At 52.1% G+C, this 27,679-nt stretch overlaps 4 protein-coding genes across 6 annotated transcripts in view; 2 read left to right on the top strand and 2 right to left on the bottom strand.

Moving 5' to 3' along the window:
* LOC117640451 (WD repeat-containing protein 47-like) overlaps positions 1-8,616 on the bottom strand; it is a 51,722-nt gene extending 43,106 nt beyond the window's left edge. Inside the window, exon 1 of the mRNA XM_034376953.1 lies at positions 8,435-8,616. The gene's annotated coding sequence lies outside the window, so the exon portion shown is untranslated. The remainder of the gene's footprint in view (positions 1-8,434) is intronic.
* A 16-nt stretch (positions 8,617-8,632) lies between these two features.
* On the top strand, positions 8,633-11,660 carry LOC117639904 (selenocysteine-specific elongation factor). The gene is made up of 6 exons (XM_034375904.1): positions 8,633-9,244; positions 9,748-9,917; positions 9,992-10,103; positions 10,404-10,564; positions 10,648-11,386; positions 11,496-11,660. Exons 1-6 carry the CDS (start codon positions 8,953-8,955, stop codon positions 11,633-11,635), a joined length of 1,614 nt encoding a protein of 537 aa, XP_034231795.1. The 5' UTR covers positions 8,633-8,952; the 3' UTR covers positions 11,636-11,660.
* A 31-nt stretch (positions 11,661-11,691) lies between these two features.
* On the bottom strand, positions 11,692-13,660 carry LOC117639919 (abasic site processing protein HMCES). 2 transcript variants are annotated; one of them, XM_034375981.1, is made up of 7 exons: positions 13,441-13,660; positions 13,001-13,235; positions 12,727-12,924; positions 12,533-12,646; positions 12,347-12,454; positions 12,117-12,262; positions 11,692-11,980 (listed from the first exon to the last, which is right to left on the bottom strand). In XM_034375981.1, exons 1-7 carry the CDS (start codon positions 13,458-13,460, stop codon positions 11,860-11,862), a joined length of 942 nt encoding a protein of 313 aa, XP_034231872.1. In that variant the 5' UTR covers positions 13,461-13,660; the 3' UTR covers positions 11,692-11,859. The 2 variants fall into 2 exon arrangements, with proteins under 2 accessions (XP_034231872.1, XP_034231873.1); XM_034375982.1 differs by lacking the exon at positions 13,441-13,660 and adding an exon at positions 13,319-13,429.
* Positions 13,661-18,405: 4,745 nt separating this feature from the next.
* The window catches only part of LOC117639896 (transcription termination factor 2-like), a 29,606-nt gene continuing 20,332 nt past the window's right edge, over positions 18,406-27,679 (top strand). For both annotated transcript variants that reach the window (XM_034375866.1, XM_034375865.1), the window contains exon 1: positions 18,406-18,717. In XM_034375866.1, the coding sequence (XP_034231757.1) occupies positions 18,654-18,717 (64 nt within the window). In that variant the 5' untranslated portion in view covers positions 18,406-18,653. The remainder of the gene's footprint in view (positions 18,718-27,679) is intronic.

Genomic DNA, 27,679 nt, shown 5'->3' with positions numbered 1-27,679 from the left:
CCGGCCGACTCGGCGGCGTCCAGACCGCGGACTCCGGTCGGTGGACTCGCGCACTTCGCGTGTTCGTCGCGGACCCGGCGTCGCGTCCCGGCGGCCGAGAGGGTGCGTCTCGCTGGCCGGCCGCGGCGGCACTCACGCTGCTCTGTCCGGACGGGCCGCGCCGGCCGGCCCAGCGGCCACGGCGGCACCGGGGAAGGGGAGGGGGAGGTGAAATGGGGAAGGGGGAAGGGATTAGCGCCCTGGCACTGTTCAAGGACGGCGTGCACTACACGCTGCAGCGCTGCAGTGGGGCAGGGTCAACCCCCCAGCGCGTGCCCACACGGTTAGCTTACGGGGGAGGCAAAACCTTTACAAACTATTTAAGCCTTACGAAGTGAAATAGCTTCATATTAGAAGGTATTTTGAGCATGCATAAGCTTACAACGAAAATAGCTCGTAATTTACGAAAAATTTCTTCGTAAGTTTGTAGTATGCGTATGCTGAAAATACTTCGGAAGGTGGAGGGTCCTAAACGCAGGGGCATATTCCCAGATTCATTGTACATAATTTAAACACATTCCACATTCAGGTGGCAAAAACGCCCACTGAGAAAACCTTACAAACTTGGGCCTTACAAAGAAAAGTAGTTTGTATAACAAAGTATTTTGAGCATACATAAGCTTACAAAGTAAATACTTCGTAATTTACGAACTATTTCTTCGTATAACAAAAGTATTTTAGTTTGTTATATGTATGCTCATAATACTTCGTAAGGTTTTAAGAGTGCCTGTAAGTAGACAAAATGTGCTGCAAATAGGCTAGAAATCTTGCACATTCTGACACATTATCGTTATTGAATTTCTACAGTGAGTCACCCCACCCCTCTGTCCTAAACAGATGGCCAAACTATTCATCATTTTTCGGCGTACCCATTTTCGAGTTTGGCAAATGGGTCCGACAATCCCGAAGGCACGGACGAGCGATAAATGAATCATTTCCATGCAAACCACAAATGGAATGACCAACTGAAAAAAAAAACATTAAAAAAATGGGGGAAAGGAGATTTCTTTCACTTGACACGGATTTGTGGATGCGGCGCGGGTTTCTCCGCCGCGATGCTTGCCGAGGCAGCGGCGCGTGGATGAGAGACAAAAGGGGGCTATTCACGTCCGGCTTATCAGTGTGTCGGGGAAGAGGCAAGGATACAACACCGTAAAAGTACGTACTTTTACGCGCAATTGTATTTGCACCGTCTTTAAGGGAGACCTCTGGGTTCTTGTAGCACACGAGAAAGTCGAATAAAATCGTTTGCGAATTCACGCTCATTCGTGCGATTTTAGGTACAAACCATCACGATTTTCTAGGAAATATGACGGTGTTTCGTAAAATCAGCGTGAGGGGTGATTGAACGGCGAGCACACTGAGAATGAAAGAGTCATGATCATGACTAAAATTTTGGGTGAGGAATTCTTTATTACCCAAATTTGGGTGAGGCAAGTTTCCTCACCCAAATTTGGGTCATAATACTATGGAGCTATAAGGGAGCTGATACACCCTTCCTCACCCAAAATTGGGCGAGGAAACCTTCCTCGCCCAAATTTGGGTGATAAAGTAAACCTCGCCCAAAAATAGGTACTGATCATGACTTTTTCATTCTCAGTGCAGCTGTCATCTGCGGACGCATTCTGATACCCACGGGTGCATTTGAAAACATTTTTAAACGCATCAAAGCTAGAAAGATAATCCATGCGAAAGAATATTGTGCACTCACTATAAGATTAAGAGACGGGATCTCGGTGAGGGTGTGTGGGTGGACAGAGGCGCGTCGGACACGGAGAGGGAAGAACCACGCAGACAGAGAAATGGGGATCGCATTGGGCAGGAGCACTGAGTTAGAACCACGGCAGAGCAGAACGGAGAATGCAACGGGGAAGGAAGTGGCGAGGCTAGAGAGGACACGCACACTGTAAACCTCAAGGAAACGAACACCGCACGCAAGGTGCAATGTCTCATTGCATTGCGCGATTGCGCCAACGTGCGATATACCCAAAATGTAGGAGGAATACTGACTCAGTTGGGGGCAAAATGGGACAGGGTGAGACAGCGTCTAATATGGTACACACAATCACTGGACGATGAATGTGATGTATCATAGCACGCATGACGTTAAAAAATGTTGAATCTTAATCTTCCAGAAATTGTGTGTCCCATTATTACCACCTGTTCCATTTTACAACGCCAACTGACAAAGCATCACTTTCCGAGCCACAAAAACGGGTATTCCACTGGTAGAAAAAAGTACGGAAAAAGTACGGAACGTGTCTGGTCAATTTTTTACCTGGACCGTCCGTCCGTACCTTGCCAACTACGGACGTTCTGTACTTGTTTGCCGTACCAGTTTACATGAGATCCTTATGGAGACCACAGAGAAACAGTACGGAAGGTCCTTACCTTTTCCGTACCTTTTCCGTACCCCATTTTCCGTACATTTTCCGTACTAAACCACGGAACTTTTTGCAGTGTTATACTGCGTTTCGATTCCCAGTGCAGTGCACCGTCCACTTCCTCTGCGTGGTCGTTTGCGCCAAGTTCTTTACAGTGGCAGCGACAATGCGTGGCAGCCAAACCGCAGAGTGCTGTACCTTAACCCCAAATGATGACATGTGGAGACTACCGAACCAGCTCCTCCCAAATCATCTGTTCATTTTCCCTCGCATTTTATTTTTTATCAAGAGCATACACTTACGGTGTAGCGGTTTTTACGTCTGCGGTGGCGACCGTCTCGCGTGCAATGCTGCTGCACTCTAACCTCGTGAGAAAAAGAAGCGGACACAAATAGGCACAAAATCTGGCTTTCGCTGATCCTTTTAACTACGCAAAACACAAAACGCTGCGCAGGGCGGCGCAGGGCCAGCAAAGTCGTGAAATATGTGTGCCAATTGCCAATCCTAGTCCAAAATCACGCCAAAACAGAAAAGGATATTGAAAAACGCGCCAAACCAAAACTCACCATCCCCCAAAATTAAGACACAGAACTTTGATGTAATTTCGTCCTAATTGTGTACTATTAAAGCCTGAAACTTCCTGTTGAAAAATTTTCCATGAAATTTGTGTACTTTTGTTGTGTTACTTTCTGCAGTCGGGATCGGCGAGGGCCAGGCAAAGTCGTGCAACCGATATTGTCACCATTGCTCAATCCTCGTTCCGGAAAATCACGCAAAACGGCGAAAAATCGAGTTTGAAAAACTCGCAGAACGCAAAGGGGGCTGCGGGCGGACCATCCCCCAGGACAATTAAGACAGGGCAGACGCGTTTCAGATGCAACTTTCGCCTAATGATCTGCACAGCATGCAACAGCAGAATCACTTGATGCCATTGCCTGCCGATGCATCTAGCCCGCATGCCATGTACTGCCATGCGATTGAACAGCATGCAGACATGCAGCACTGTTACTGCAAACGTTGGCACTAAACCACTCATCACGTCGCATCCATCCATGATGCCAAATTCATGCAAGTGGCATCACGGCTGCTTCAGCACCGCTTCGTCACCGCTCTCGCTCTTCCAGACAGAGTCCTAGGAGTGCGAGAGAGACAGAGCGACGATGCGGCTCTTCTGACTCGCAGGGCGGCGCAGGGCGGGCGGGGCAGCGCGCACTATGATGGCAGCCCCGTGCAATTAGAAGCCGGCCGGCCGCGGCTTTCCCAGTGTGCCACACTGTGTGACGCGCCACTGCCACTGCACTGCCACTGCACTGCCACTGCACTGCCACTGCACTGCCACTGCACTGCCACTGCACTGCCACTGCACTGCCACTGCACTGCCACTGCACTGCCACTGCACTGCCACTGCACTGCCACTGCACTGCACTGCACTGCCACTGAACTGCCACCACTGCCAAGGACTGCCACTGAACTGCCACTGCACTGCCACGCACTGCCACTGCACTGCCACTGCACTGCCACTGCACTGCCACTGCACTGCCACTGCACTGCCACTGAACTGCCACTGAACTGCACTGCACTGCCACTGCACTGCCACTGCACTGCCACTGCACTGCCACTGCACTGCAGCCCGCATTCCGGATTACCGAAAAGAGCCGCGAAATGGTTACCGTCAAAGGAGCACACTAAATTATTACACGTGTAACTTGCACGATTTTGTGTACGGGGGTGGAATTTGCATAACATTATGCGTAAAAGCGCATTAATTATGCAAGTTTGAGCAAAATTTATACAAAATTGTTACACAGGTTTAAAATTGTGCGACACCGCAGCAAAATTGTGCTCAAACATTTAGCGTGAGCACTTACCAAAAAAATGAACAAATTAAAGTCATAATGAAACGTCAGTCCTAAACCGCCTAGTGAGCTAGAAACGCAAATGACAAGGCAGCAGGCTGATACCACGAGCAAAGGGCACTACGCCATGTCTCTGTCCAACTCACTCCGCAAGGGGTGTGTGTGAGAGAGAGAGAGAGAGAGAGAGAGAGAGAGAGAGAGAGAGAGAGAGAGAGAGAGAGAGAGAGAGAGAGAGAGAGAGAGAGAGAGACGGCGAAGACTAGTGCCAATTGCCGGAATCGGCCTCCAGTGGAAAGAAAGTGGGTGACAAGGTCGTCGAGGATAAATCACCTGACAAACCGTCAGGCCAAGGAAACGACGACGACGACAACAACAACAACAAACAACAACAACGATCCGGACGAAGACGCAGATGGTAAGCGCACAGCATCCAGGATGAGCCGCGAGCACTTCGATTAACATAACCTTTAGAGACGTCCTCCTTAAGTTTTAATACGCGGCCGAACAGGCACATCGTAGGAAGCGGCGGGTCCAGAAGGGCCCGGAAGGGGGGGGGCATGCAGCCGCCAAAACCGCCAAAACTGCAGGGCCGGAGTAAACAAACTTTTGCCAGTTTCCCAGCTGCTGCCCTGACTTTCCTGACTAGCGCAAAGTTTGATGGTGCATGCGTGAGGGCTTCCTTTTCCGGGGTGGAGAGATTTGAATCCGCGTCCGCACGCAGTCACACGTATCCACAACCGAGGGTCGTGAGTCAGTTCACCGTCGCGACAAAGCTGGGCGGTCGCGGCGGCGCACAGTGGAGGCGGCGGCCAAAATTCTAGACGCATTTTAAACCAGAGTCGCTAAATGAGACTCCAACCGAACGTGTGACCCCACCAATGGATTGCTCTTTTCGAACGAGGAATCTATTGGTGGGGTCACGCGTTCGGTTCCAGTTCCATTTGGCGACGCCGGAGCTCAAAACGCGTCTTTGGCCGCCTCCGCCGGTCTTCTGGCCCACTGTGCGGCGTGCGGCGGCGTGGCCCTGACAGCGACCTGCCCCACGGGCCGCGCCGCGCGACCGGCCAGGCAATGAATGGCATGATAAGCCTCCAAGCAAGACATCATCGCGGAGATAGGCATCACTGAAGCCCTCCCTTCCCTGCCGCGTCTCGCGTCTCCCCCGGCCGCCGCGGCGTGTCGAAACGTAAAAGAGGCCCGTTCGAAGCTGTCTCGACCATGGGTCGATGTGATTCATTGATAAGGGGCCTTCCAATCATTACGTTCAGGAGGAACGGATTTGGGGGAGAAAGGGGGGGGGGAGAAGGGGGGGAGAGAAAAGGGGGGTAGAAAGGAGGGGGGAGAAGGGGGGGAAAGGGGGAGAAAGAGGGGGGAGAAAAGGGGGGAGAAAGGGGGGGGGGGGGAGAAAGGGGGGGAGAAAGGGGGAGGAAAGGGGGAGAAAGGGGGGAGAAGGGGGAGAGGGGAGAAAGGGGGGGGGGGGAGAAAGGGGGGGGAAGGGGGGAAAGGGGGGGGAGAGGGGGGAGAAGGGGGGGTGAAAGGGGGGAGAAGGGGGGGGGGGTGAAAAAAAAGGGTTTTTTTGTCAAAATTTGCCGTGGGACCACAAAAATACCCCGCTTCCTCGTCCCCTTTTTTCCAACAACGCCACCCACACCAACCGCCCCCCCCCCCCCACACACACACACAAATGAACAGCCCATAACAGAAACAGAGACTAGAGACGGCAATCAACGAAGGCTGAAAATGCCGTTGCCGCGATTCAATCCAGCGAAGTGCATCGCCAGACGGCGCGGCGTCTCACGCAACAGGCTGCTGCACTCTGGCTGCAGCCGCGTCGAACGCCGCGCTCGCGCCGTGGCGTGCCGTGGCATGGCGTGCCTTGCCGTGGCGTGCCATGCCGTGGCGTGCCTTGCCGTGGCGTGCCATGCCGTGGCGTGCCATGCCATGCCATGGCGTGCGTGCCATGCCGTGGCGTGCGGCGCCCAGCCTTCCACGGTAAAGCCGCACCGGGCGTTAATGGATCGTTCCGGGGAGCTTCCCTTTGCACTGGACAAGCTTGGCTGGGCCTGGCAGACTGGCCGAGTCTACGGAGTCGCGCCGTCCACGCGGGCGAGGCGGGGCGGCGCGGGGCGGCGCGGGGCGGCGGGGCGGGGGCGCGGGGCGGCGCGGGGCGGCGCGGGGCGGGCGGGGCGCGCGGGGCGGCGCGGGGCGGCGCGGGGCGGCGCGGGGGCGGGGCGGCGCGGGCGGCGCGGGGCGGCGCGGGGGCGCGGGGGCGCGGGGCGGCGCGGGGCGGCGCGGGGCGGCGCGGGGCGGCGCGGGGCGCGCGGCGGCGCGGGGCGGGCGCGGGGCGGCCGGCGGCGGGGGGCGGCGCGGGGCGGCGCGGGGCGGGCGGGGCGGCGCGGGCGGCGCGGCGGCGCGCGGGGCGGCGCGGGGCGGCGCGGGGCGGCGCGGGGCGGCGCGGGGCGGGCCGGCGGCGCGGGGCGGCGCGGGGCGGCGCGGGGCGGCGCGGGGCGGCGCGGGGCGGCGCGGGGCGGCGCGGGCGGGCGGGGGCGGGCGCGGGCGGCGCGGGCGGCGCGGGGCGGCGCGGGGCGGCGCGGGGGGCGCGGGGCGGCGCGGGGCGGCGCGGGGGGGGGCGGGCGGGGCGGGGGGCGGCCGGGGGGGGCGGGGGGGGCGGGGCGGGGCGGGGCGGCGGGGGCGGGGCGGGACGGGGCCGCTTCCAATTCAGTTACAGCCGACAATGAGCCTTACTTTGCGGTGGGGGCGGCGCGGAGGGAGTGAGGGGGGGAGGGGGGGAGATGCAGGGAAGGCAGAGGCGGTCGTCGACCGGAGTGAGCAGAGCGCAGTCGTAGGCGTAGCCAAAGGTGTACATAGCCAAAGACTGTCCCGCCTGCAGACTGATTCCGAGAGTCGTTTACGCCGCTCTGCCTCTCGCACCTATAAGGGACGCCCCATGATTTCGAGAGAGACAGGGCAACGAAAAAGACTCTCGGAATCAGTCTGCTGATTCCCTCAGACTAAGGTCTGATGACTCATTACATCGGTGACACACCGTACTTTTATCAGGCGCCAGCCGAGCTGTTCCAAAGACTTGCTTTCCGTCTCTCTCTCTTTCTCTCATCCGTGTAGGACGTCCCGTAAGTACGACAGAGACCGAGCGACAAAGCGACTCTTTGAAATCAGACTGCAGGCTCTAGGCTATGACCAAGGGCGAATAAAAAAGGAATAAGAATTCACTTTTTAAAGTGGTGCACAATCACAGATATTGAAGGAAGTAACATATTGGTATCATCCCCTGGAACACCTGACGTTTATTCGGTTTGGCTGACAGTCCTGGCTGAGCAGCCGACGGAGTGAGGAAATAGACTCAACTACCTCAGCGTGAGGACAAGTACGACACATTTGGTAGGGGAAATGGCAGTAATTCCACATCACGCAGTGGCAGCACCAGACTGCGAGAATCCACTTGGAAACGATTGCAAGTGGGCATGCGCATACTTCATCAAAAATTGAGAGGAAGTGTGACTGGAGCCTGGAAAGATTGTTGCTGTCGCACGCTAACAACTTTGGAAAGAAACATTGCGAGTTTAGAGAGGCCTAAGTAAGAAAGTACAATTAAAACCCTTTATGTTAGAGGGCTTTCATAAATTCTGAGACGAGACACAGGTAATAAGACCCGAATAATGATAATAATAAAAGCAACAAGCGTCACGCTTCACAAACTTAAATCATTAATAAAAGTTCGGCAGCAAAGAGCAAAGGGTACCAAAATCTTTAACAGCTTGAGTCATTAATGGAATGATAAACAAAACAATCACATAGCTTTTCACAATGTTTCGACTTTAGATGAAAAATTATTCGGGGACTAATTCAAAAATGAATGACATTTAACTGTCTATATTCCAGGTTAGGTTCTGCATCAGGGGTAACTTAGACACACAAGAAAGGGCGATGGACTTCAAAATCAAAGAACGACAACGCCCGTACAAATTTATCAATAAACGGCGGCTAACAGTGGACGTCAGTTGACGGCCTGCCATCGACAGAATTGGACAATGTCACTCGAAGGGGTTGAAGGGTGATCCCACCCTCAAGAAAAGCGGGCAAAGGCGTTGATGACGACACGGTCAACAGAACTTGGGGGCTGGCAATGGCACTTACCTCAGCGATAGCTTCGCTCGGAGATCCGCCTGAAGTGCCAAATCGGTGTCTTTCTTTCCAGAAAACTAGATTATCTCAGTGAATCATCGCACAGGATGAATGTTAACACCACCACCACCGCCTGTCAGTGTATTTACATTATTTAGAGTGCTTCTTCAAGTTGCCACGAGGGGGCAGCACTGTCCTCACAGTCCGAGTATGAGAAATTGCCGTGCAGCGAAGTGTTGTTTTTTGTTGTTGTTGTTTGGATTTTGTTGACAAACATATTACGAGACATTTATGTTATAACTGTTGATTATGCACTTTGACCGCAAAATATCTTGTCTTAAGTCATAAAACGACAAGCACGCCATTGGAATTCTGTCGTGCCCTGTTCCTTCAGCGCCTATCTCTGAGATATGGTGGTGCTCTGATCCGATAACCTTCATGACACCTGTCAAAAGTGCCAAAGCCTGCTATTTTCTGTCTCCTTTGAAAAGTCAAAGGAGATTGTCATTACTGTAATTTGAGCTTATGTCATGGATTCCATTTTGAGTCCAGAAAGTGTCCTCAACCTCAATGTTGGTATTTTGGGTCATGTTGATTCTGGGAAGACTTCCCTGGCGAAATCTCTGAGTGTTGTTGCTGGCACCGCTGCGTTTGACAAAAACCCACAGTCTCAGGAGAGAGGAATCACCATAGACTTGGGGTTCAGTGCCATTGTTGTCGATGTACCAACTAAACTCTCCCAGGAAACATCCAAAACAAAGCTGCAGTTTACATTTGTCGACTGTCCTGGACATGCTTCGTTAATAAGAACTGTTATTGGAGGTATGTCTTGTGTTTTAAACGCTGTATCAAGTTAAGGACATTCACAATTCACAGATAGGGTGGGGAGGTGAGGGCGGGGAACTGTGAATTATGAGGACTACCCACCTCACCCCTGGCCCTATCTGTGAATTGTGGATTTCCTTAACTTGATATAGCCAGGATATAGCCATAATTGTTTCAAGGTAAGAGAATTAACAGATTTACAGATGAAATGTTCCATTCAATTGAAAGGATTGTAAAGGCATATTTTTGCAAATCACATGAAAGCAATCCCTTTTTTCTGGTCATCCCTCTGCAGATACTATTTTTCTGGTCATTTCCTTGTCATTGAGAGGCCATGGCCTTATTTTCTGATGGGGATTTGGTGGGTGGCTAAGGTTTTGTGGTGTATGTTATTCATTCACAGTCATTTTTCTTAATGTAAACAAAATTATAAGCCTCTCTCTTTAGAACTAAATTAGTGTTACATACAAGCATCGTCATAATCTCTCTTTCTGTTGCAGGATCTCAAATTATTCACATGATGTTATTAGTCATTGACATAACTAAAGGAATGCAGACCCAAACTGCAGAATGTCTTGTGATTGGGGAAATTATGTGCAAGAACATGATTGTTGTGTTAAACAAAATTGATTTATTGCCCATAGAAAAGAGAAATTCTTCAATTGAAAAGGTCTGCATGAATGGTCTAATGAAAGCCTGGGCTTGTATTTTATTGTATTGTAATAATGTTAAATTAATTTACAGATGAAAAAGAGGATGACTCTTACTTTAGCTAACACAGTTTTTCAAAATGCACCAATTGTTGCCGTGTCTGCGATGCCAACAGATGGAGATTCAACTGGAACGACTAGCTTTGGTAGGTCCCATTTCATAATATCCCTTCTAACTGTCTGCCTTTGCTCTGTTCTATCATTCTCCTTTCACAACAGAATGTCTTTTCTGTAATTAATTCTATTTTTTACAATATTAGTGGATCTTCATGGAGCATGTTGAACTTCTTACTTGGACATGGTAATTTCAACTTTGCATCAAAGGGCTATGAATGCTGAGTGCTCTGCTTGCTTAAAATATACTGAATTTCTTTGAGATCTTGGCTTGTGGTAAAAGAGAAGTATCTATATTAGGAATTAACTTTGTATCTTGCCCTTTTTAACAGGTCTTGACGCATTATTGCAAAGCATGAAAGACATGGCTTCTCTTCCCACAAAAAGACAGGAAAGGCCATTTGTATTTGCTGTCGATCATTGTTTCAACATCCGAGGGCTAGGTACCATTATGACTGGCACAGTTCTTCAGGGAAAAGTTTGTCTAAGAGATGTGAGTCTTAATTTTAATTTAGCCTACAGGACATTCCTTACTACTTGACTTCTAATTCTCTTCTTCTCTTTTTCTTAAAATAGGAGATTCAAGTACCAGCCATTAGCTTCTCTGGGAAAGTAAAATCAATGCAAATGTTTCACCGCCCAGTAGAATCAGCAGAAGAGGGAGACAGGCTTGGAATATGTGTGCCACAATTGGACTCAAAGCAGCTGGAGCGAGGACTTGTCTGTCACCCAGACTATATTGCTTTCATGTGGGCTGCAGTATTAAAAGTTCATCGCATCAAGTATTTTCAATCAAAGATAAAGTCCAAAGATAAATTTCACATAAGCATAGGCTATGAAACTGTAATGGCCATTATAACAATTTTTTCAGCCCCTAGTGATATGTCTTTTCATCTTCAAGCAGACTACGAATCAAAAGAAGAACTTTCAGATGGTGACAATTATTTCATGCTTTTGCAGTTTGAAAGACCTGTACTGGCTCTTCCAGAAAGCCTGGCCATTGGATCACGATTAGAAATGGATACGAACGGAAATGCATGTCGCTTAGCATTTTGGGGTCGGATTGTACATCAAATATATGACAAAGCATATGAAAAAACATTCCTTCCGCAGATGAAAATTTATAAAATGTTGGAAAGGAAAGGGACTGTGGAACGTGTAGTCAATAATGATGTTCTTATAGCTAAGAACCTCATTAAAAAGGAAACTAATGCCCAAGCTTTTGTTGGTCTTTCTGTTGTTCTGTCCAGTGGAGAACATGGAATGATTGACAGCACTTTTGGTAAAAGTGGAAAACTCAATATACGGATCCCGGGTAAGGCCCTCCCACTATCTTATTTTTGTTTTTTTTAATGACAGAAAATTATTTTTTACCCTAAGCTATTTTGGCACTTTCTACTACTAGTATCTGTTATGGCTTCCAGGAGGGCTCAAGGAAGAAACAGTTATGAAGTACAAGAAGCAAGGATCAAAAAATGAAGCAGAATCAGATCAACCAACAGACGTTATCTTGAGGTTCAAGCGCTACATCTTCGACCACCAGAAGAAAATGGTTCAAGTTTGATATACATTACTGTTTTTGTTTGGGTTTAAATCATTAAATAAGTTAGAGTTAAAAAATTTGTTCTTGAAAAATCTTTATCCATAAAAAAAACCATTATAAAGAATAAGATAGGTGATGCCTATGTAAATCTTAATTATACTGAGAAAGAAGAATCACAATCATTTACCTGTATTGGAAACAGATCATAGGAATGACATTTTTTATTGCTGGGTTGACAAATCAATTCAATCAGTTTCCTTTTTCAATCTCTTTGCCTCCGGTAGTGTATCATCACTTTCGCATGGTTGGGGCTTATTTGCTTTTTTCAGCCAGTTCATCATTAAAGGATTTGCTGGTTTTGGTTTCCTGACACGAGAAAAAACAAAACATAAAATATTCTGTCAATGGTTTTAGATATTTGATTTGCCCACTGAAGCAAGAAAATTATTGTGGCTGAAACAAAAGTAATTGCTGAATGTATGGATATAAATACTATACTCACTTCAAATCCACTGGTTTGTTGCAAACATCCGATTTGTTTCTAGAATTGTTTACTGCAGTGCTGACAGGGTGCCAAGACAAACTATCCACTGGCTTTAAAAGCTGCAGTGCTTTATGAGATGGCACTCGCCCACAGTCAATCCAGTCCTGGGCAGAGAGAAACAAAGTCAAACTTGTTAAAGAATGTGACAGTTTGGTAGGAGTTGATGTGGGAAAAAAAAACAGTCTTACCATCACTTCTTCATCAGAGTTTAGGATGGCTGGCATTCGATGGTGCAACCAGGAAAAGGTGGCATTGGCCTCCATAGTGATTACTGAATAACTGTAAATTGGTTTCCCCTGGAGTTATGAACAAAAAAGGCTGTTAAAGGCAGGCACTTAATTTGTAACTGCAAATGACTCGTTAGTTTTGTTTACCTCTGACGATGTCCAGCAGCTGAAAAGTCCTGCCATTTTCAGTAGCTTTGGGCCTTTCCACCCTTCAGTTTCACTCCACTCACCATCCCAACTGCCTGGGTCTTCAACTTTGACCTTGAAAAGAGGAAGAGAGTGTTAAACTCTCGTACCCAGTTTAATAGACCTCAATAATAATATCTTCAATAAAAACTTGCCTCATCATTCTGTGGTGCATAAATGTAATACGGTTGTTTTACTGAAGATTCCTTTTTTGTAGTTTGCCACTCATAAAATCCTTCACACAAAACAACGCATCTCCTGCCATTAGAAAATGCAGGCGAATAAAGCTTTGAGCCGTTCATGTTCTCCAAGCGACAGTTGTTTGTAGACAAACCATGTGACTTAATATCTCCCTGCAGATACATAATAAAATAAAGTTTGGATCAAAAAAAAAAAAAGGAAAACAGAAAATACCATGACTAAAACAACCTTATGCCATGGTGGAATCATTCCCCACATCATAGGATAGATGACAGGCTCATTATCTTTGTGATCAAAATGTGAAGCGTTGACGAGAACAGGAGTTATGTCAGTTGGGGCCAGATTCACAGATGGTCTATAGTCCATTCCAGATAAAGAGTCTTTCCACTCAGGCTTTAAAAATTTTCCAGATTTTGAATCTTTGAAGCTAGTTGCTTTACAAACTGTCTCTGGATCCAACGCACTGAAACAAAGAAACAGAGTAGTGCATCAAGGTTATGAAAGAGAGAGCACATTGTTTTTTGAACCTGGCATAAAATTTCGTACGTATATCACTTTAATTTATGAACGGGGGATCTCCAGTTTGCCAAGGACAAAGCTATTACAAGAAACAAAGGGTGTCATAATGGTTCCAGGAGCCACAAAGTTCTACGTCATTGTTTACTCACCAGGCAGTCCGTCCACACATTGCGACAGAATAGATTTAGAAATGTTTTGAGGTCGGAGAAAAATGAACTGACAGTAATGTCTTGCCTTGTGCCACGATAAAATTGCGGTGAAAATGGACACTTTTGCACGGACGCTAATACTTTGCAGACGACAGACCGCGTTTCAAACAAACCCTATAGAAACCAACATGGCGAAACTAAATTTATCAATGAAATTACTGCGGGTCTGACAACAACCCAACAAGAGGTGAAAACTTTTGAAACAAAGGAGCCTAATTCCTCCGTACAGTAGTCGAAAATATGTTCCCCAGTGAAAGTTGACTCAAAATGTGATCAACTCGTCTGGGTCTGAAGGTTGGCTCAGCTGACAGAGGAGCGGTAAGCTTCAAATGTTTTGAACCACCAGAACTGATTTTCAAAATTACAATCAGGACGGGCCAAGGTGCTTTAGGATTTAGAAGGATCCCAGAATGATTTCTGGACAGCAATTCACTCGGCAGACCGTAGCGCCCGGCGGGTAGGCCAGCAACCAGTCTGGCAACGTCTGTGTCAGGAGGGTGGCCTTCACGCGCCTGCAGGGAGCGAGGTAGGCCACCAATCGCACTCCAGCGAGCTGCGGGACTCGTCGCCTGCCTACCCGCCAGGCGCTCCGAGCCGTCCCAGTCGGATTTCATGAGCAGCCTCAACAGGGCCGTGCGCACGCTGTCCAAGCCCGCTCCAAAGACATCGAGTGCATTTACATTTGAATTTGCAGAGTAGGACCCCGCTGTCCTGACAGTATCTGTTTTTTCCACGGAGGTTCAAAAACGAGGCGAAGCCGGACGTTGATGGTGATGGTCGCCTCGCCGACAGGCACTGTCGGTCCAAAAACTAGGAGCGACAGCAGCAGGATCAATACGAATTTGGTATTCTAGGTCCTAATTGTTTTCGGACGGAGTGGACGCTACGAACGCGCCACGCCCCATCCTTCGCATCAAGATCGTCCACGTCAGCCGAAACGAGGGAAAGAATGCCTGTCCCGTGCGGCCGTCCGCCCTGCGGCCCCGCGCCGAGCCGCTCCCTCGGCGATCTGCCATTCGATTCGGCCGCACTGGCTTGTCGTGCACCTCGCGGGAAACACGGAGGGCCTGCCACCACAGACGTTTCTCAAGACTCTCGGTCTTGCACTACGGTGGGTGAGAAGGCCGGTGGAGGCGGTCAAAATCCCGGACGGGCTTTGAGTTCCAGAGTCGCTAAACAGGGCTTAAAGCGAACGTGTGACTCCACCAATGGCTTGCTCTCTCTGAACGAGGAATCCATTGGTGGGACCACACTCGCTTCGAGCCCTGGTTGGCGACTTTGGAGCTAAAAACGCTTCTAGAGTTGTGAGAGTTGTGCCCAACGGCGCCTGAGCCACTGTGCGCCGACTCTGTCAGTCCAAGCCTTCTTTGCAAGGCAGTCCGGTGATGAAACGGTCTGCGCAGCGCGCAGCACCCCGACGGCGCCATGTTCTGGCCCTTCGTCGCGCTCGCCGCGCTCGGCGTGCCCGTGCTGGCGTGCACCGCGGCCCTCCTGCCGCCGCGCCTGGACGCGCTCCCCGAGGCCGAGTGCGCCATGTCGCTGGTGCCCGAGCTGCTCGGCCAGAGCCGACAGCCCCGTCTGTTCGTCGTCGGCGCCGTCCCCTGGCTGGGTGCCTTCCTGCACTGGTAAAACAAGAAGCATAATAACTGGAAATCTCCAACAATCCAGGCCATAATCACGCAACCCTTTATGAAATTTCACCCTTTTTTGGCGTTTTTGAACCAATTTTCTAAAATTATTCGCGTAATCCCCAGTAAAATTCCCGTAAACCCGTGATCTTGTGTACGCCTGAAATGAGAGTTGCAGCACCCTCGTAAGACGCCCCTGAAACGGGCCTTGAAAGGGGCGTGAACTAGCAGGGATTTCTGGGCAAAATTTGAATACCCTTTCACTTGACGAAGTTTTTACCGAGGGGGCAAAAACTCGCGCAATCATCGCGGCCCCCGAAATCACACGCGAATCATTGAGAATCACGCGAAAACAAGCAATCCGAAATCAGCCAAAATCACTAAAATCAACCGAAATTAGGCAGAATCACACGAAACCAGGCCAAATCAGTCCGAAATCATTTCTTTCCGAACACAATCACACGCAATCACGCTCGACATCACCCTGGTGCGTCGCGAAATAAGGCAAAATCAGCCATATGAAATCAACTAAAACCATGCGCAATCATTGCGTTTTCCGAATCATGTGTACACGAAAACCCCGAGTTTTTGCCCCCTCGGTTTTCACACACCTTTGTTTCCCCAGCGTGGGCCGCCTGCCCGCCGCGCCCGCAGTCACGCTGCTGCCCGTCGACGTGGACCTGTGGCGCGACGCGACGATCCGCATGAGGTCGGACGACGCCGTGGTGCTGGTGGTGGCGGAGTCCCCCGCCGCCCTGGCGCAGTCCGTGCCCGTGGTCACCATCCCGTCCACGACGCGAGTCGTCATGTGGGCGCGCTTGCCGCACGGCGGCAACGCGTCGGACATCGCCGTCGGCCTGCGCTGGCAGTGCCTGGTGAACGCGCTGCTCGTCCTGAGCGCCGCCGACGGCAGCACCGCGGTCCTCAGCAACCCTTGCCTCTGCGGCGAGCTGCCTCTGTCCAGGGCGGTGGAGGTGAACGCGTGGGCGCCGGGGCGCGGCTGGCAGCACGCAGACAGGCCGTTGATCCCGCTGTGCGGGAAGTGGCGGCCCCCCGCCGACGGCGTGCTCACGGCGCTGGTCCAGCCGTCGTACTTCGCGGCCACGTGGAGCCGCTGGGCCGCCGCGGCCGAGCGGCAGCTGCGGGACTTCTCCAAGTACCACGCGCTGGCCCTGGCCACGCGCAGGCTGCACCGCGCGCAGTCCGCTCGCAAGTTCGTCCTCATGCAGGAGTGTCGGCTGGACGTCATGGCCGGCCCTGCCCTGATGAACACCGCCTTCGCCGAGTGCGCCTTCCCCTGGGACATGAAGCGCGTGTTCGTCGCGGTGCCCAGGGGCTTCCTGGGCCGTCGTCGGGGGCCGCTGGCCGAGCTGGCGGCAGGGCTCAGCGCCGCGGTGTGGTGCGCGACGGTCGTCGGCGTCCTCACCGTGGCCGCGGGGCTGCACGCGTCCAGCAGACTGCGTGGGAGGCCTCTTTCTCGCACGCATGGGGCGCTGCGCACCGGTGCGAGAGAGGCAGACCGACGGGCGCACCGTGCGGGCCTGGCCGCGGACGACGCCGTCGAGGCCGTGCTGCAGGCCGTGGCGCCGCTCGTCGGCCAGCCGCCCGGCAGAGCGACGGGGGCCCAGCGGCCGGTCCTGGGCGGCTGGCTGCTCGTCGGCGTCGTCCTCACCGCCTCGTTCCAGGGCCAGCTGCTCAGCAAGCTGACGGTGCGCGACCCCGTCCAGGACATCGACTCCGTGGAGCAGCTGGCCGCCAGCAACCTCACCTTGCTCCTGCACAGCCCGGTGTACGCCGCGATGTTCCCGCTGCGGGAGTGGGGGCTGGCCCCCCGGGTGCAGTTCACGGCGTTCAACGGCTCCACCCTGTCGGACAATCTCCAGACCGCCATGGACAGCCGGCGGGCCGCGACGTTCGTGAGGGAGGAGTCCCTGGCCGAGCTGGCGGCGCTGCCTGCCGGCCTGCACTTCTTCCCGCTGCCCATCCAGCAGTCCTCCACCTACTACGGAGTCATGTGCGAGACGGAGCTCGCCGCGAGCTTCGGGAGGTTCCTGGGGCGCTGTCGCGCTGCGGGGGTGCACCAGCTGGCCGCCGGGGTGGACGCGCTGCTGGCCGCCGCGCGGGCGGACGCGCTGCCGTCCACGAGGCCCGCGCCCATCAAGCTCAAGCACGTCTGGCCCGCCTTCCAGATCCTCCTCGTCGGCCACGCCGCCGCTGGCATCGTCCTCTTGCAAGAAATGTGGATGAACCGATCCAGCCGCTTAGTAGTGGCGTAATACTAGTCGACATTCTCAGACTCTTACCCATTCCCGGGTTGTTTTGGGCCATTTTTGGCTACTTCCCGGCGAAGTAGACGGGTCACTGGTTTTCAGAGTGCATGCCCCCTCCCTCGAACGACCCGCTTTAGTAATTGTATAAGGTTTTATTGTTCAAACCGAACGATCATTGAAGAAAGCGCTTCACAGTTGAAAACTAACTTCGGTTGAACAAGTGTAGTGGCGCCAGTGGCGTGCGCAGGGGGGGGGGGGGGGGGGGGTCAGGGGGTCATGACCCCCCCTTTTGCCACTAGACAGCCGCCTGGAAGGTAGGCAAATTGCGTCACTTTCCCCCTGTAAGTAGACAGAAAGCATGGCATGACCCCTCCTTTTCAAAATTTCGTCGCAAGCCACTGAGTGGCGTGCTGTTCAAAACATCCACCAATGACATGCTAGTGCAGCCTTTCACCCGTCTGACATTTGAAGTGCGAATTCCACCGATTTCCAAGCGACGCGAAAATGAGGAGTCGTGGAGGTGGAAGTCGGAAGCGTGGACCAAACAAACGCGACCAGCACCCCCTTTTTTTTGGGAGGGGGGCAGTGGGTTGACACCCTAGATAGCCGCCTGAAAGGTACGCGAAAAGCCATACCTCGCCCCCGCCAGTAGGCTACAAGAGTGCTACTTTGCTTCCCAACCCCCCACAAGGCTGCCTCTGGATCCGCCACTGGGCGCGGCGTCAAACGGCTGGCAATGCTGCGCCTGCGAAATACGATGCTCAATCATTTGGAATCATGCTGATTCCGCGGCATCGCGGCCCAAGCCGCTGGTCGTTCGCGTCAGGGCGGTGCAGGGCGCTGTGATCGGGAAAGTCCGAACCACCGCCACCGCCCCGCCGCTTCGGGCCGATCTCCCCCTCCCCCTCTCCTTTGTCTACATGGTCCTGCTGGTCCTGCCGGCGGCACAGCTGCGGTTGCGCACCCGGCGGGCGGCGGGCCCCGGGGAGTAGCGGGGAAGCCGCGGAGCGCGCACAGCACAGTGGCACAGTCAGTTCTCAGACAACCCGCAACCGAGCAGGGTGTATAGCGTTTGGCCGAGGCCTTGTCCGCCAAGGCGCGAAGAACCGGGTCAGTCTGTAGAAGTCCGAGTGACTTGTGACCGCAAGTGTTGTGTGTGCGTGTGTGAGTGTGTGTCTCTTGCACGGTTACCATCGCCAGGATAGCTACGGACGTTCCTGTGCAGTGTGCAACCAACTTGTCTTCCTCGTTCACGATGGCGCTCAATGGATTCAGTGCTCAACATGTGCCGCTGCCCGGATTACCTCTTGCAAGACCAGGTGGGTAAAAAAGTTACAAGGACCTCGGCCAAATTCTTTGCGTCCGTGCGGAGGCGCACCGTGGGGTGCAGGCGTTCGCGCAGGCGTTCGTGGGTGTAAGCGGCCGTTCGCGGGCGTTCAAGCGGGCGGTCAAGCGGGCGTTCGAGCGGGCGTTCAAGCGGGCGTTCAAGCGGGCGGTCAAGCGGGCGTTCAAGCGGGCGGTCAAGCGGGCGTTCGAGCGGGCGTTCAAGCGGGTGGTCAAGCGGGCATTCAAGCGGGCGTTCAAGCGGGCGCGGGCGTTCAGCGGGCGCGGGCGTTCAAGCGGGCGTTCAAGCGGGCGTTCAAGCGGAAGCGGGCGTTCAAGCGGGCGTTCAAGCGGAAGCGGGCGTTCAAGCGGGCGTTCAAGCGGGCGTTCAAGCGGGCGTTTAAGCGGGCGTTCAAGCGGGCGTTCAAGCGGACGTTCAAGCGGGCGTTCAAGCGGGCGTTCAAGCGGGCGTTCAAGCGGGCGTTCAAGCGGGCGTTCAATTGGGCGTTGAATCGGGCGTTCAATTGGGCGTTGAATCGGGCGTTAAAAAGCGGGCGTTCAAGCGGGCGTTTGCGGGCATGGCGCGGGTATTCGCGATTTTTCGCGGGCGTTCGCTTGTATTTTCGGTAACCGCGCTGCAGCCTGATTTCGAGGGGCAGGTCTCGTCGGTCTGTAAGCGGGACGTCGAGAGAGAGAGAGAGAGAGAGAGAGAGAGAGAGAGAGAGAGAGAGAGAGAGAGAGAGAGAGAGAGAGAGAGAGAGAGAGAGACCCTCCCCTTGTAATCAGCCTGCAAGCGTTCGCGGGCACCGTGCAGTACGTGCTGTAGGGCTGGGCGCTGGGCGGTTTCCAGTACAGAATACATACCGGTTTGCAGGTTGAGTTTTCCCATGAACCGGCCTGCCGATTGAGACCAAGGAACTGAACCGAAAACTGAAGTTGAACCGGTAAATGGACGAACCGTCGCAGAGCTACTTCTTATAATTGAACCGTCATAAGTCAAGGGAAACTAATGTGATTTTCATGGAAATTTGAGGCGTTCCCAGGCAGTCGCCGGCGCTCGTGGGCGTTCCCCGGCGTTCGCGAGCGTTTGCAAGCGTTCGTGGGCGTTCGCAGGTGTTCCCGGCCGTTTGCGGGCACAGCGTGGGAGCACAGTGGGCCAGAAGACCGGTGGAGGCGGCCAAAACTCTAAAAGCGTTTCGAGCTCCAGAGTCGCGAAACAACTGGACTCGAACCGAACCAAACGTGTGGCCCCACCAATGGATTCCTCGTTGAGAGAGCAATCCATTGGTGGGGTCACACGGTCAGTCCAAGTCCCCTTTAGCGACTCTGGAGCTCGAAACGCGTCCAACATTTTGACCGCCTCCACCGGACCACGCGGGAAAAGGGGGAGGGGGGCATGGCCTGAGGCGCGCCAGGGGCTCGTTAATTTCGTCGATGGATATGCGGCCAGGTGCAGGCCACGGTGTAGGGAGATCTCCCTACACCGTGGTGCAGGCACAACGGTGCACCTGGACTGGGGCAACAACCTTAACCTTTCCTTGACAGGGGCGTGCGCAGTAGCCAGACTTTTCGGCGGAAAGTGACGCAATTTGCGTGTATCTCACTGACTCCGGTCTGGTGCGGAATGGGAACACCGGACACAGCCACGCACGCCACTCATCCTTGACGCGGTATTCCCCGCGCCTCGGACCCGTCGCGCGTCGCTGCGCTGCGTGACCCCGGCACTGGAAAGCCCTAAACCGAGTCCTTCACCCTGCGCCACCCGAGGGAAAAAGCATTCGCGTGCAAATTAATTTAGGGGCTCTACCGCCATGGAGCCCCTCTGTTCAGTACACTGCAACCACAACAAAAGTACACAAATTTCTGGCAAATTTTTTATCAGGAATTTATTGTGCTTTTCAAGTAAACCAATTGCTGTACAAAGTGCAATGGAACCGGCACGGCGAGTGCTGGACGTTGTGGTTTGTACAATCCTCGTTGTAGTACTTTGCACAATCCCTGTTGTACTTTTATTGTACAGTTGTACTTTTGTTGCACTATCCACACTTTTTCATGCAGTGTAGCACGCGTAATAGTATCGGGCAATAATATCGCTGAGCGGAACACAAGTTCTGGTCGGGTCGACGCGGCGGCACCGAACGTCAGGTCAGGCGGGCATAGGCGGGCGAAGCGCGCCGCGCCAGCAGTGAGTGACCTTGAACAGAGCGCGGATGCGTCAGACGCGGATACAGGGGGCAGGGAGAGGGGTTTTTGTTTTAATTCGCGCGGTGCGCTCCCAATGGGTGTCTGCGTGAACCCACGCGCCAGGCAGCCCCCGGCAGCGCCAGGCAGCCCCCGGCAGCGCCAGGCAGCGCGCCGCTTTTTGGCAGTGTCGCCGGCCAGACGCCGGCCGCGAAGCGCAAGGGGACCGACACCCGGGGGACACTGCATACAGTAGTGGCACCCCAACGGCCCGATCTCACCCGCAGCGCGCTCGGGACAGGGGTTTCTTATTGCTCCTCACCCAGCACTGCAAAGCCAGTGGTAAGTTTACTTGCCACAAATTTGGCAAGCCGTTTTGAATGCCAAAATCTTCACAAGCTTGCCAAATTTTGGCAAGCTACGGAGTATTTCCATGCCAAGCTTGCCAATTTTTAGCATTGAAAACGGCTTGCCAAATTTGTGGCAAGTAAACTTACCACCGGCTTTGCAGAAGCAGTCTCCTGCGATAAGAAAACTAAAAGAAAACTTAAGAAAACTTCTAAACTTCTAAAGAAAACTTATCTCGTGAAACAGCCCCGCTGTACACGACCAGCCGCCCGGCCTACTGTACTGTGCAGCCAATGAGAAGAAATGAAAGGCGTGTGGGCAGGAATTGATTTCAACGCACCGCGCTGTGCTGAGTCGAGTGAAGCGGCGGCGATTCTCTCTCTCTCTCTCTCTCTCTCTCTCTCTCTCTCTTCTCTTCTCTCTCTCTCTCTCTCTCTCTCTCTCTCTCTCTCTGAAAATCCCCCCAATAAATACTTTAATTAAAAACTAAAACTCTCTCTCTCCCGTCTCTGTGTCAGGCGTGTCAGGTAGCGGCGGTTGGTCATAAACGCCCGCCAAACTCAGAGCGCGCCGCGCCTTTGTGTCCCTCGGGCCCGGAGACCCCCTGCCCCCGTTTTTTGAGCAGATGCTACACTTCGAAACTCTTCCAAACTATTTTAGTCCTTGCAAAGAAAAGTCGCTTGTTATGCAAAAGTATTTTGAGCATACGTATACAATGCAAATCGAGTGGGTGTGGCCGCCCTGGCCAACTTCCTTGGCAGTGTAGACGTGACTGTGTCGCCGTCGTCCAGGGCCGCCCCCACAGTTCGCAGGACTGTAAATTTGTTTATAGCTTTTCGTTTTCGGTACCGTTTAGGCCTTTTTTTTCAGTCCGTAGCTTTAGCGCCGAATGCCGGCCGGTTATTGGAGCTCTCAAAAAGCGCACCAGCCAGCCGTTCGGAAAACAACGCGTCCTTGTCCGCGGCTGCACGTGCACTCTGCAAACTGAAATGTGTGCATGGCACGCTCTATTTGGAGCATGCCAAGAAGCACGCTTTAAATTGGAGCGTGCTTGGCAGGCACGCTTTAAATTGGAGCGTGCTTACCAGGCACGCTCTAAATTAAAGCGTGCCTGCCAGGCACGCTCTATTTTAAAGCGTGCTTTAGCAAGCTCACTCTAAACTACAGCATGGACGGCAACCACACTCCTGAATGCTCGTTAATGGCTTTTCTTTTTAAATTAATTAATAAACATGTACTAATGCAAGGTTTCCATTTTATACTTTAAGGAAGCAACATTTCAAGTCTTGTTAGTACTGAGATGTGTTTTACGCCAACAAAGCTTCTCCGCTATTTTCACAACTATTGATGTATAAAATGGCACTGGTACAACGAGTTAGACCTGGGAGGTTTCTTTCAATAACCATGGAGGAAACAATTAAAACATTTCTCATCCAGAAATACACATCCAGTGTATGTTCAACATGACACTAGTTACTCACTCTTTGGACTGCCCAACAATCCATAGCAAAGTAACCTAGCCCTGTTGCTGGGTGGTGAAGGTCGAGGCTGCAGTCGCACGGAAGGAACACAGACTCGAGGTAAACTAGCTCCATACGTTTATCTAGCTCTTCCAGTCTCATCGTTTTCAATAACGGCGTTCCACAACACAACGCCACCACAAATCGCCAGCACAACGAAAATAAACTTCACATTTCAAGCGTCATAGCTGCCATTTTGAATTTGAAACACAACACAACGCGCTTGCGTAGTCAGCACTTTTTCATACGCTTTCTTATGAGAAATTGCTGCAGCACGTATGCGCCGGTGGGCTCGCAAACTGAACTCCGAACTTTCGTTCTTTTCATAAAGAAACATTTCAGACACAGATACACGAAGCACAATAAAATTCGATTATGATTTTTGTCACTTAATACCTTTAAATTGACAAATCCACTGCCATCGTTATTGAAATCATGTGTAGGTTGGCACTTCGGAAAAACAAGTGCTACCCAAGCAGACGACAAAATTCAAAATGGCAACATTGACGCAAATAGTGAAGTTTGTTTTCGTTGTGCTGACGATTTGTGGTGGCGTTGTGTTATGGCACGCAGTTATTGACAACGATGAGACTGGAAGAGCTAGATAAACGTATGGAGCTAGTTTACCTCGAGTCTGTGTTCCTTCCGTGCGACTGCAGCCTCGACCTTCACCACCCAGCAACAGGGCTAGGTTACTTTGCTATGGATTGTTGGGCAGTCAAAAGAGTGAGTAACTAGTGTCATGTTGAACATACACTGGATGTGTATTTCTGGATGAGAAATGTTTTAATTGTTTCCTCCATGGTTATTGAAAGAAACCTCCCAGGTCTAACTCGTTGTACCAGTGCCATTTTATACATCAATAGTTGTGAAAATAGCGGAGAAGCTTTGTTGACGTAAAACACATCTCAGTACTAACAAGACTTGAAATGTTGCTTCCTTAAAGTATAAAATGGAAACCTTGCATTAGTTCATGTTTATTAATTAATTTAAAAAGAAAAGCCATTACGAGCATTCAGGAGTGTGGTTGCCGTCCATGCTGTAGTTTAGAGTGAGCTTGCTAAGCACGCTTTAAAATAGAGCGTGCCTGGCAGGCACGCTTTAATTTAGAGCGTGCCTGGTAAGCACGCTCCAATTTAAAGCGTGCCTGCCAAGCACGCTCCAATTTAAAGCGTGCTTCTTGGCATGCTCCAAATAGAGCGTGCCATGCACACATTTCAGTTTGCAGAGCAGGGCCTCTCCGTGCCGAGGCCCCCGTCGAGCCCGTGCAGCCCTGGACCGCCGACACACTCGCCGACCGCCCCACAGAGGGCCAAAAGGCCGGTGTAAGGAGGCCAAAACTTTAGACGCGTCTGGAGCTCTAGAGTCGCTAAATGGGGCTCGAACCGATCGATCGTGTGACCCCACCAACGAATTGCCGAAATCCTCCTCGACCCCATATAGACCATGATGCACCTGCAGCAGCGCCCCCGGGGCTCGGATAAGATTTGCTGCCACTGGTTGGTTAGGGTCACCCAAGGACGCTGCATACCAAATTTGGTGGAGATCGGACCACGGGAAGTCCTCGGACGGACGGACGAACGAACGAACGGGACGGACGCACAGCATAGGGCTGGGCGGTTCAGACATTTCCGAACCGGTTTCCGGTTCACCAAAAAACCTTTTTTCGAACCGGTATACCGGTTCAGTGAAAAAAACCGGTATTTTCCACCAAACCAGTTTTTTTAACCGAACCGGTTCTTTAAAAGCATCAAAATAAACAAGTAACTTCATCGGTAAAGGCTCTACAGATGGTATACTCATTGTTTACTCTTCAAATTTCCATAAAAATCACTGGTATACGGTTAAATATACTTTAGTTTCCGTTGACGTACTTGAAATGGACCAATCACAAGAGGTACTTCAGCCACGGTTCGTCGGTTTACCGGTTCAACTTCGGTATTCGGTGAACCGGTTCAGTTCCTAGGTCTGAACCGGCAGGCCGGTTCTTGAAAAAACCGAACCTGCGAACCGGTATACCGGAAAACCGCCCAGCCCTAGCACAGCATGCATCGAGGGGGAAAGCACTCGCGTAATAGTCGGGTCACTCTGTCCGTAATAGCATGCGTAATAGTGTGCGTAATAGTAGCGTAATAGCTGAAATTCTCAAAATTTGATCTATTTTAGGTTTTTTTTGGTCTGTTTTCAGCTAAATCGCTATATTTTGAAGCGTAATAGAGCGTTATAGGCGTAATAGTCGGGTCGCAGGTTTTAGGAGTGATTTCCCCCTCGGCATGCATCATACTATATGCCCGTCCCTTCGGTATTTATTTTTACAAAAAATACACGGGACGTGTCAAAAAGTACAAAAAAATACGGAAAATTCTAAGTTGCCTGGACTGCACGGTAAAAAGTCTACGAAACATCGCTTCGTAATACGAAGAAAAGGAACACGGTAAAAACGGTACCTAATTTTCCCAGGAAGCATGTGGTGAAGACATAGGTGAAGACATAGGTGAAGACATAGGTGAAGACATAGGTGAAGACATAGGTGAAGACATAGGTGAAGACATAGGTGAAGACAGGGAGTTCCTGGGAAAACCAGGAACCGTTTTCACCTTGAAGGCATTTTAAAATCTACGAAGAAATGGTTCGTAATACGAAGCAAAATCCTTCCTATTACGAAGCATTGCAGTGCCTTAATTTTCTTCACAGTTGAAGGAGATGATTCGTATACTTTTAACGGTGTGTTCTGCCTGCCATCTACAGAACTTTTCTAATTTTTTTCGTATCCGTTTATGTACATGAGTTCATATGAAACGAGTACCGACGTTCCGTCTCCTTTTCCGCGTTGTGCTGGTGTGCTACCCCGTCGTAGCGACAGTCAGCATAGAGCGGGTGGACTCTGGAGCTCAAAACGCCTGTAGAGTTTCGGCCGCCTCCACCGGTCTTCTGGCCCACTGTGCTCCCACGCTGTGCCCGCGAACGGCCGGGAACACCTGCGAACGCCCACGAACGCTCGCAAACGCACTCCGTAGCGCCTGTTGGGCTGTCCAGCCCCCGAAACCTTCCGACCGACGACCCTGGAGTTGATTGCAGCACCCTCCCTCCAGTGTAACACGCCTACGAGGTAGGCAACACTTCGTGATCGTCCCCGGCAATATAAGTGGCCTACCTCGTAGGCGCTCTACGTCACGCTCGTGTAAGTTTGTCAGAATGTCAGAAACCTGTCGGAAATCCTGATCAAAATTCACGCATCTATGAAAGCTGAAAACTTATTCTGACATTCTGTAGAACTCAGACCATCGATGTCAGAATAAATTTTCAAAATCTCAGCTTTTAGAGGTGCGCGAACTTTGATCAGGATTTCACACATGTTTCTGACATTCTGACAAAATTTACACGAAAGCACGCTCTTGTGGCGCATTTTTTTCTTCATTTTTTTAAAGAGCAGCAGCAATGCGTGCTGAGTCCTTTGTGGCGAACCCCCACTTGGCGCGGAATGGCCCACAGGTTTCTGACATTCTGACAAACTTACACGAGTGTGACGTAGAGCGCCTGCGAGGTATACCCCAGATAAAATTTCTCCAGGCAACTTTGAGCAAAGGTGAGCAGGGGTCGAGCACAGCCCGAGCCCTGCCCGGCACCCGGTGGGCAACTACCGGGCAACACCCGGGCAACACCCGGGCAACACCCGGGCAACTCCGGGCAACATCCGGGCAACTCTGAGCAACTATCGGGCAACTTTGGGCAACTGTCCGGCTTGTTGAGGCATCACCCGGGCAAAGCCCCCCGCGGGCAAAAGTGCGCACCAAGTGACTCCAGCGCAGCGCGGCGCCCGAACTGCGGCTGCTTGGCCAGAGCGCCCAGCCCGGCCCGCCACCATGGAGACACACTACCAGATAGTGTGTCTCCATGCCGCCACCCTGAGCATGGGCCGGGTGGCGGCCCGGACCGCCAGAGGAGCGGGCCGTCGCACAACCCGCTCCGATCGGCACCACGCTTGGCTTCGGCTGCGTAGCCGAGCTCGCAACGCGCTGCCTCGCTGGGAGCGGCGGTCGGTTCGATGCCAGGCAAGGCAGCGCGCCGCTCGGCAGCCATCCTTGTCTAACCCACTAGCCGTAGCCGCATTGAGTGCGAGAGAGATGCAAGATGTGCTCGCTCGTCGAGCGTCGAGCGCCGCCATAGGCAACCAATCTCACAGTGCACCCTTACCAAACCGAAATCATCCGAAACTGGCCGAGGACACATCCAAAGCTGTCCGACTGGCCCAGGACAGTCCGTTTTCTGTCCGGGACTCGACTCTTCGAGTCCGAATCCGGGGACAGGCGAAGCGGACAGCCCGATTATTTGCCGAAGGCTGTCGGAGAGTCCGAATCTGTCCGATGGTCTGTCCGATACAGTCCGGATGCAGGGGTGACCGGGATACACTCAATCTTGTCAGGACACGTTAGAACTTTTGAACATGTGACAATAACGGCGAGTAGACCGGTATTCTCTATCCTGGTTAGGCCTACTCTTGTTTGCCTCAGATTCCTAGAATTTGCAGCGAATAATTCCAAAGGGATTGTTTGCCTCGCGGGAAAACCCCCGCCGCACGCGGGTCGCACGAGGGGACGGGTTACCCCGGCGGGACGCCTCTAACCCGCCTATACCTGCGCAGATTGCACAGGTAAAGTGGTACAAACACAGTGTCAGCAGACAGCACGCTATGTTAGAACACAAATTTATTTTGCAAAAAAAAGCAGCGTCAAACTGTAACATGCAGAGCAGCATGTTAAAATATTACTCGTTCAATACGGTAATGCCCTAAATCTGTTGATGCATGACAGCAAAGAAATTTTCCATTAATATATACTTTTTTCACATAGTGGGTATGACCAAAGCCGCTCAAATTTTGCAAGATCTAATTTAAAATATGTGAGCCGCT

Source organism: Thrips palmi, unplaced genomic scaffold, assembly GCF_012932325.1.
Source record: "Thrips palmi isolate BJ-2018 unplaced genomic scaffold, TpBJ-2018v1 HiC_scaffold_12, whole genome shotgun sequence".
Classification (NCBI taxonomy): Eukaryota; Metazoa; Arthropoda; class Insecta; order Thysanoptera; family Thripidae; genus Thrips; species Thrips palmi.
Note: the sequence above shows the minus strand (reverse complement) of the source record. Positions and strands in the feature narration are given on the sequence as shown.

Coding starts and splice junctions, on each gene's coding strand:
- LOC117639904 (XM_034375904.1), top strand. CDS start 8,953: ATGGATTCCATTTTGAGTCCAGAAAGTGTCCTCAACCTCAATGTTGGT. Junction 9,918..9,991: donor GAAATTCTTCAATTGAAAAG/GTCTGCATGAAT, acceptor ATTAATTTACAG/ATGAAAAAGAGGATGACTCT. Junction 10,565..10,647: donor GAAAAGTTTGTCTAAGAGAT/GTGAGTCTTAAT, acceptor TTCTTAAAATAG/GAGATTCAAGTACCAGCCAT.
- LOC117639919 (XM_034375981.1), bottom strand. CDS start 13,460: ATGTGTGGACGGACTGCCTG. Junction 12,455..12,532: donor GCTGCTGGACATCGTCAGAG/GTAAACAAAACT, acceptor TCATAACTCCAG/GGGAAACCAATTTACAGTTA. Junction 11,981..12,116: donor AACAAACCAGTGGATTTGAA/GTGAGTATAGTA, acceptor TTCTCGTGTCAG/GAAACCAAAACCAGCAAATC.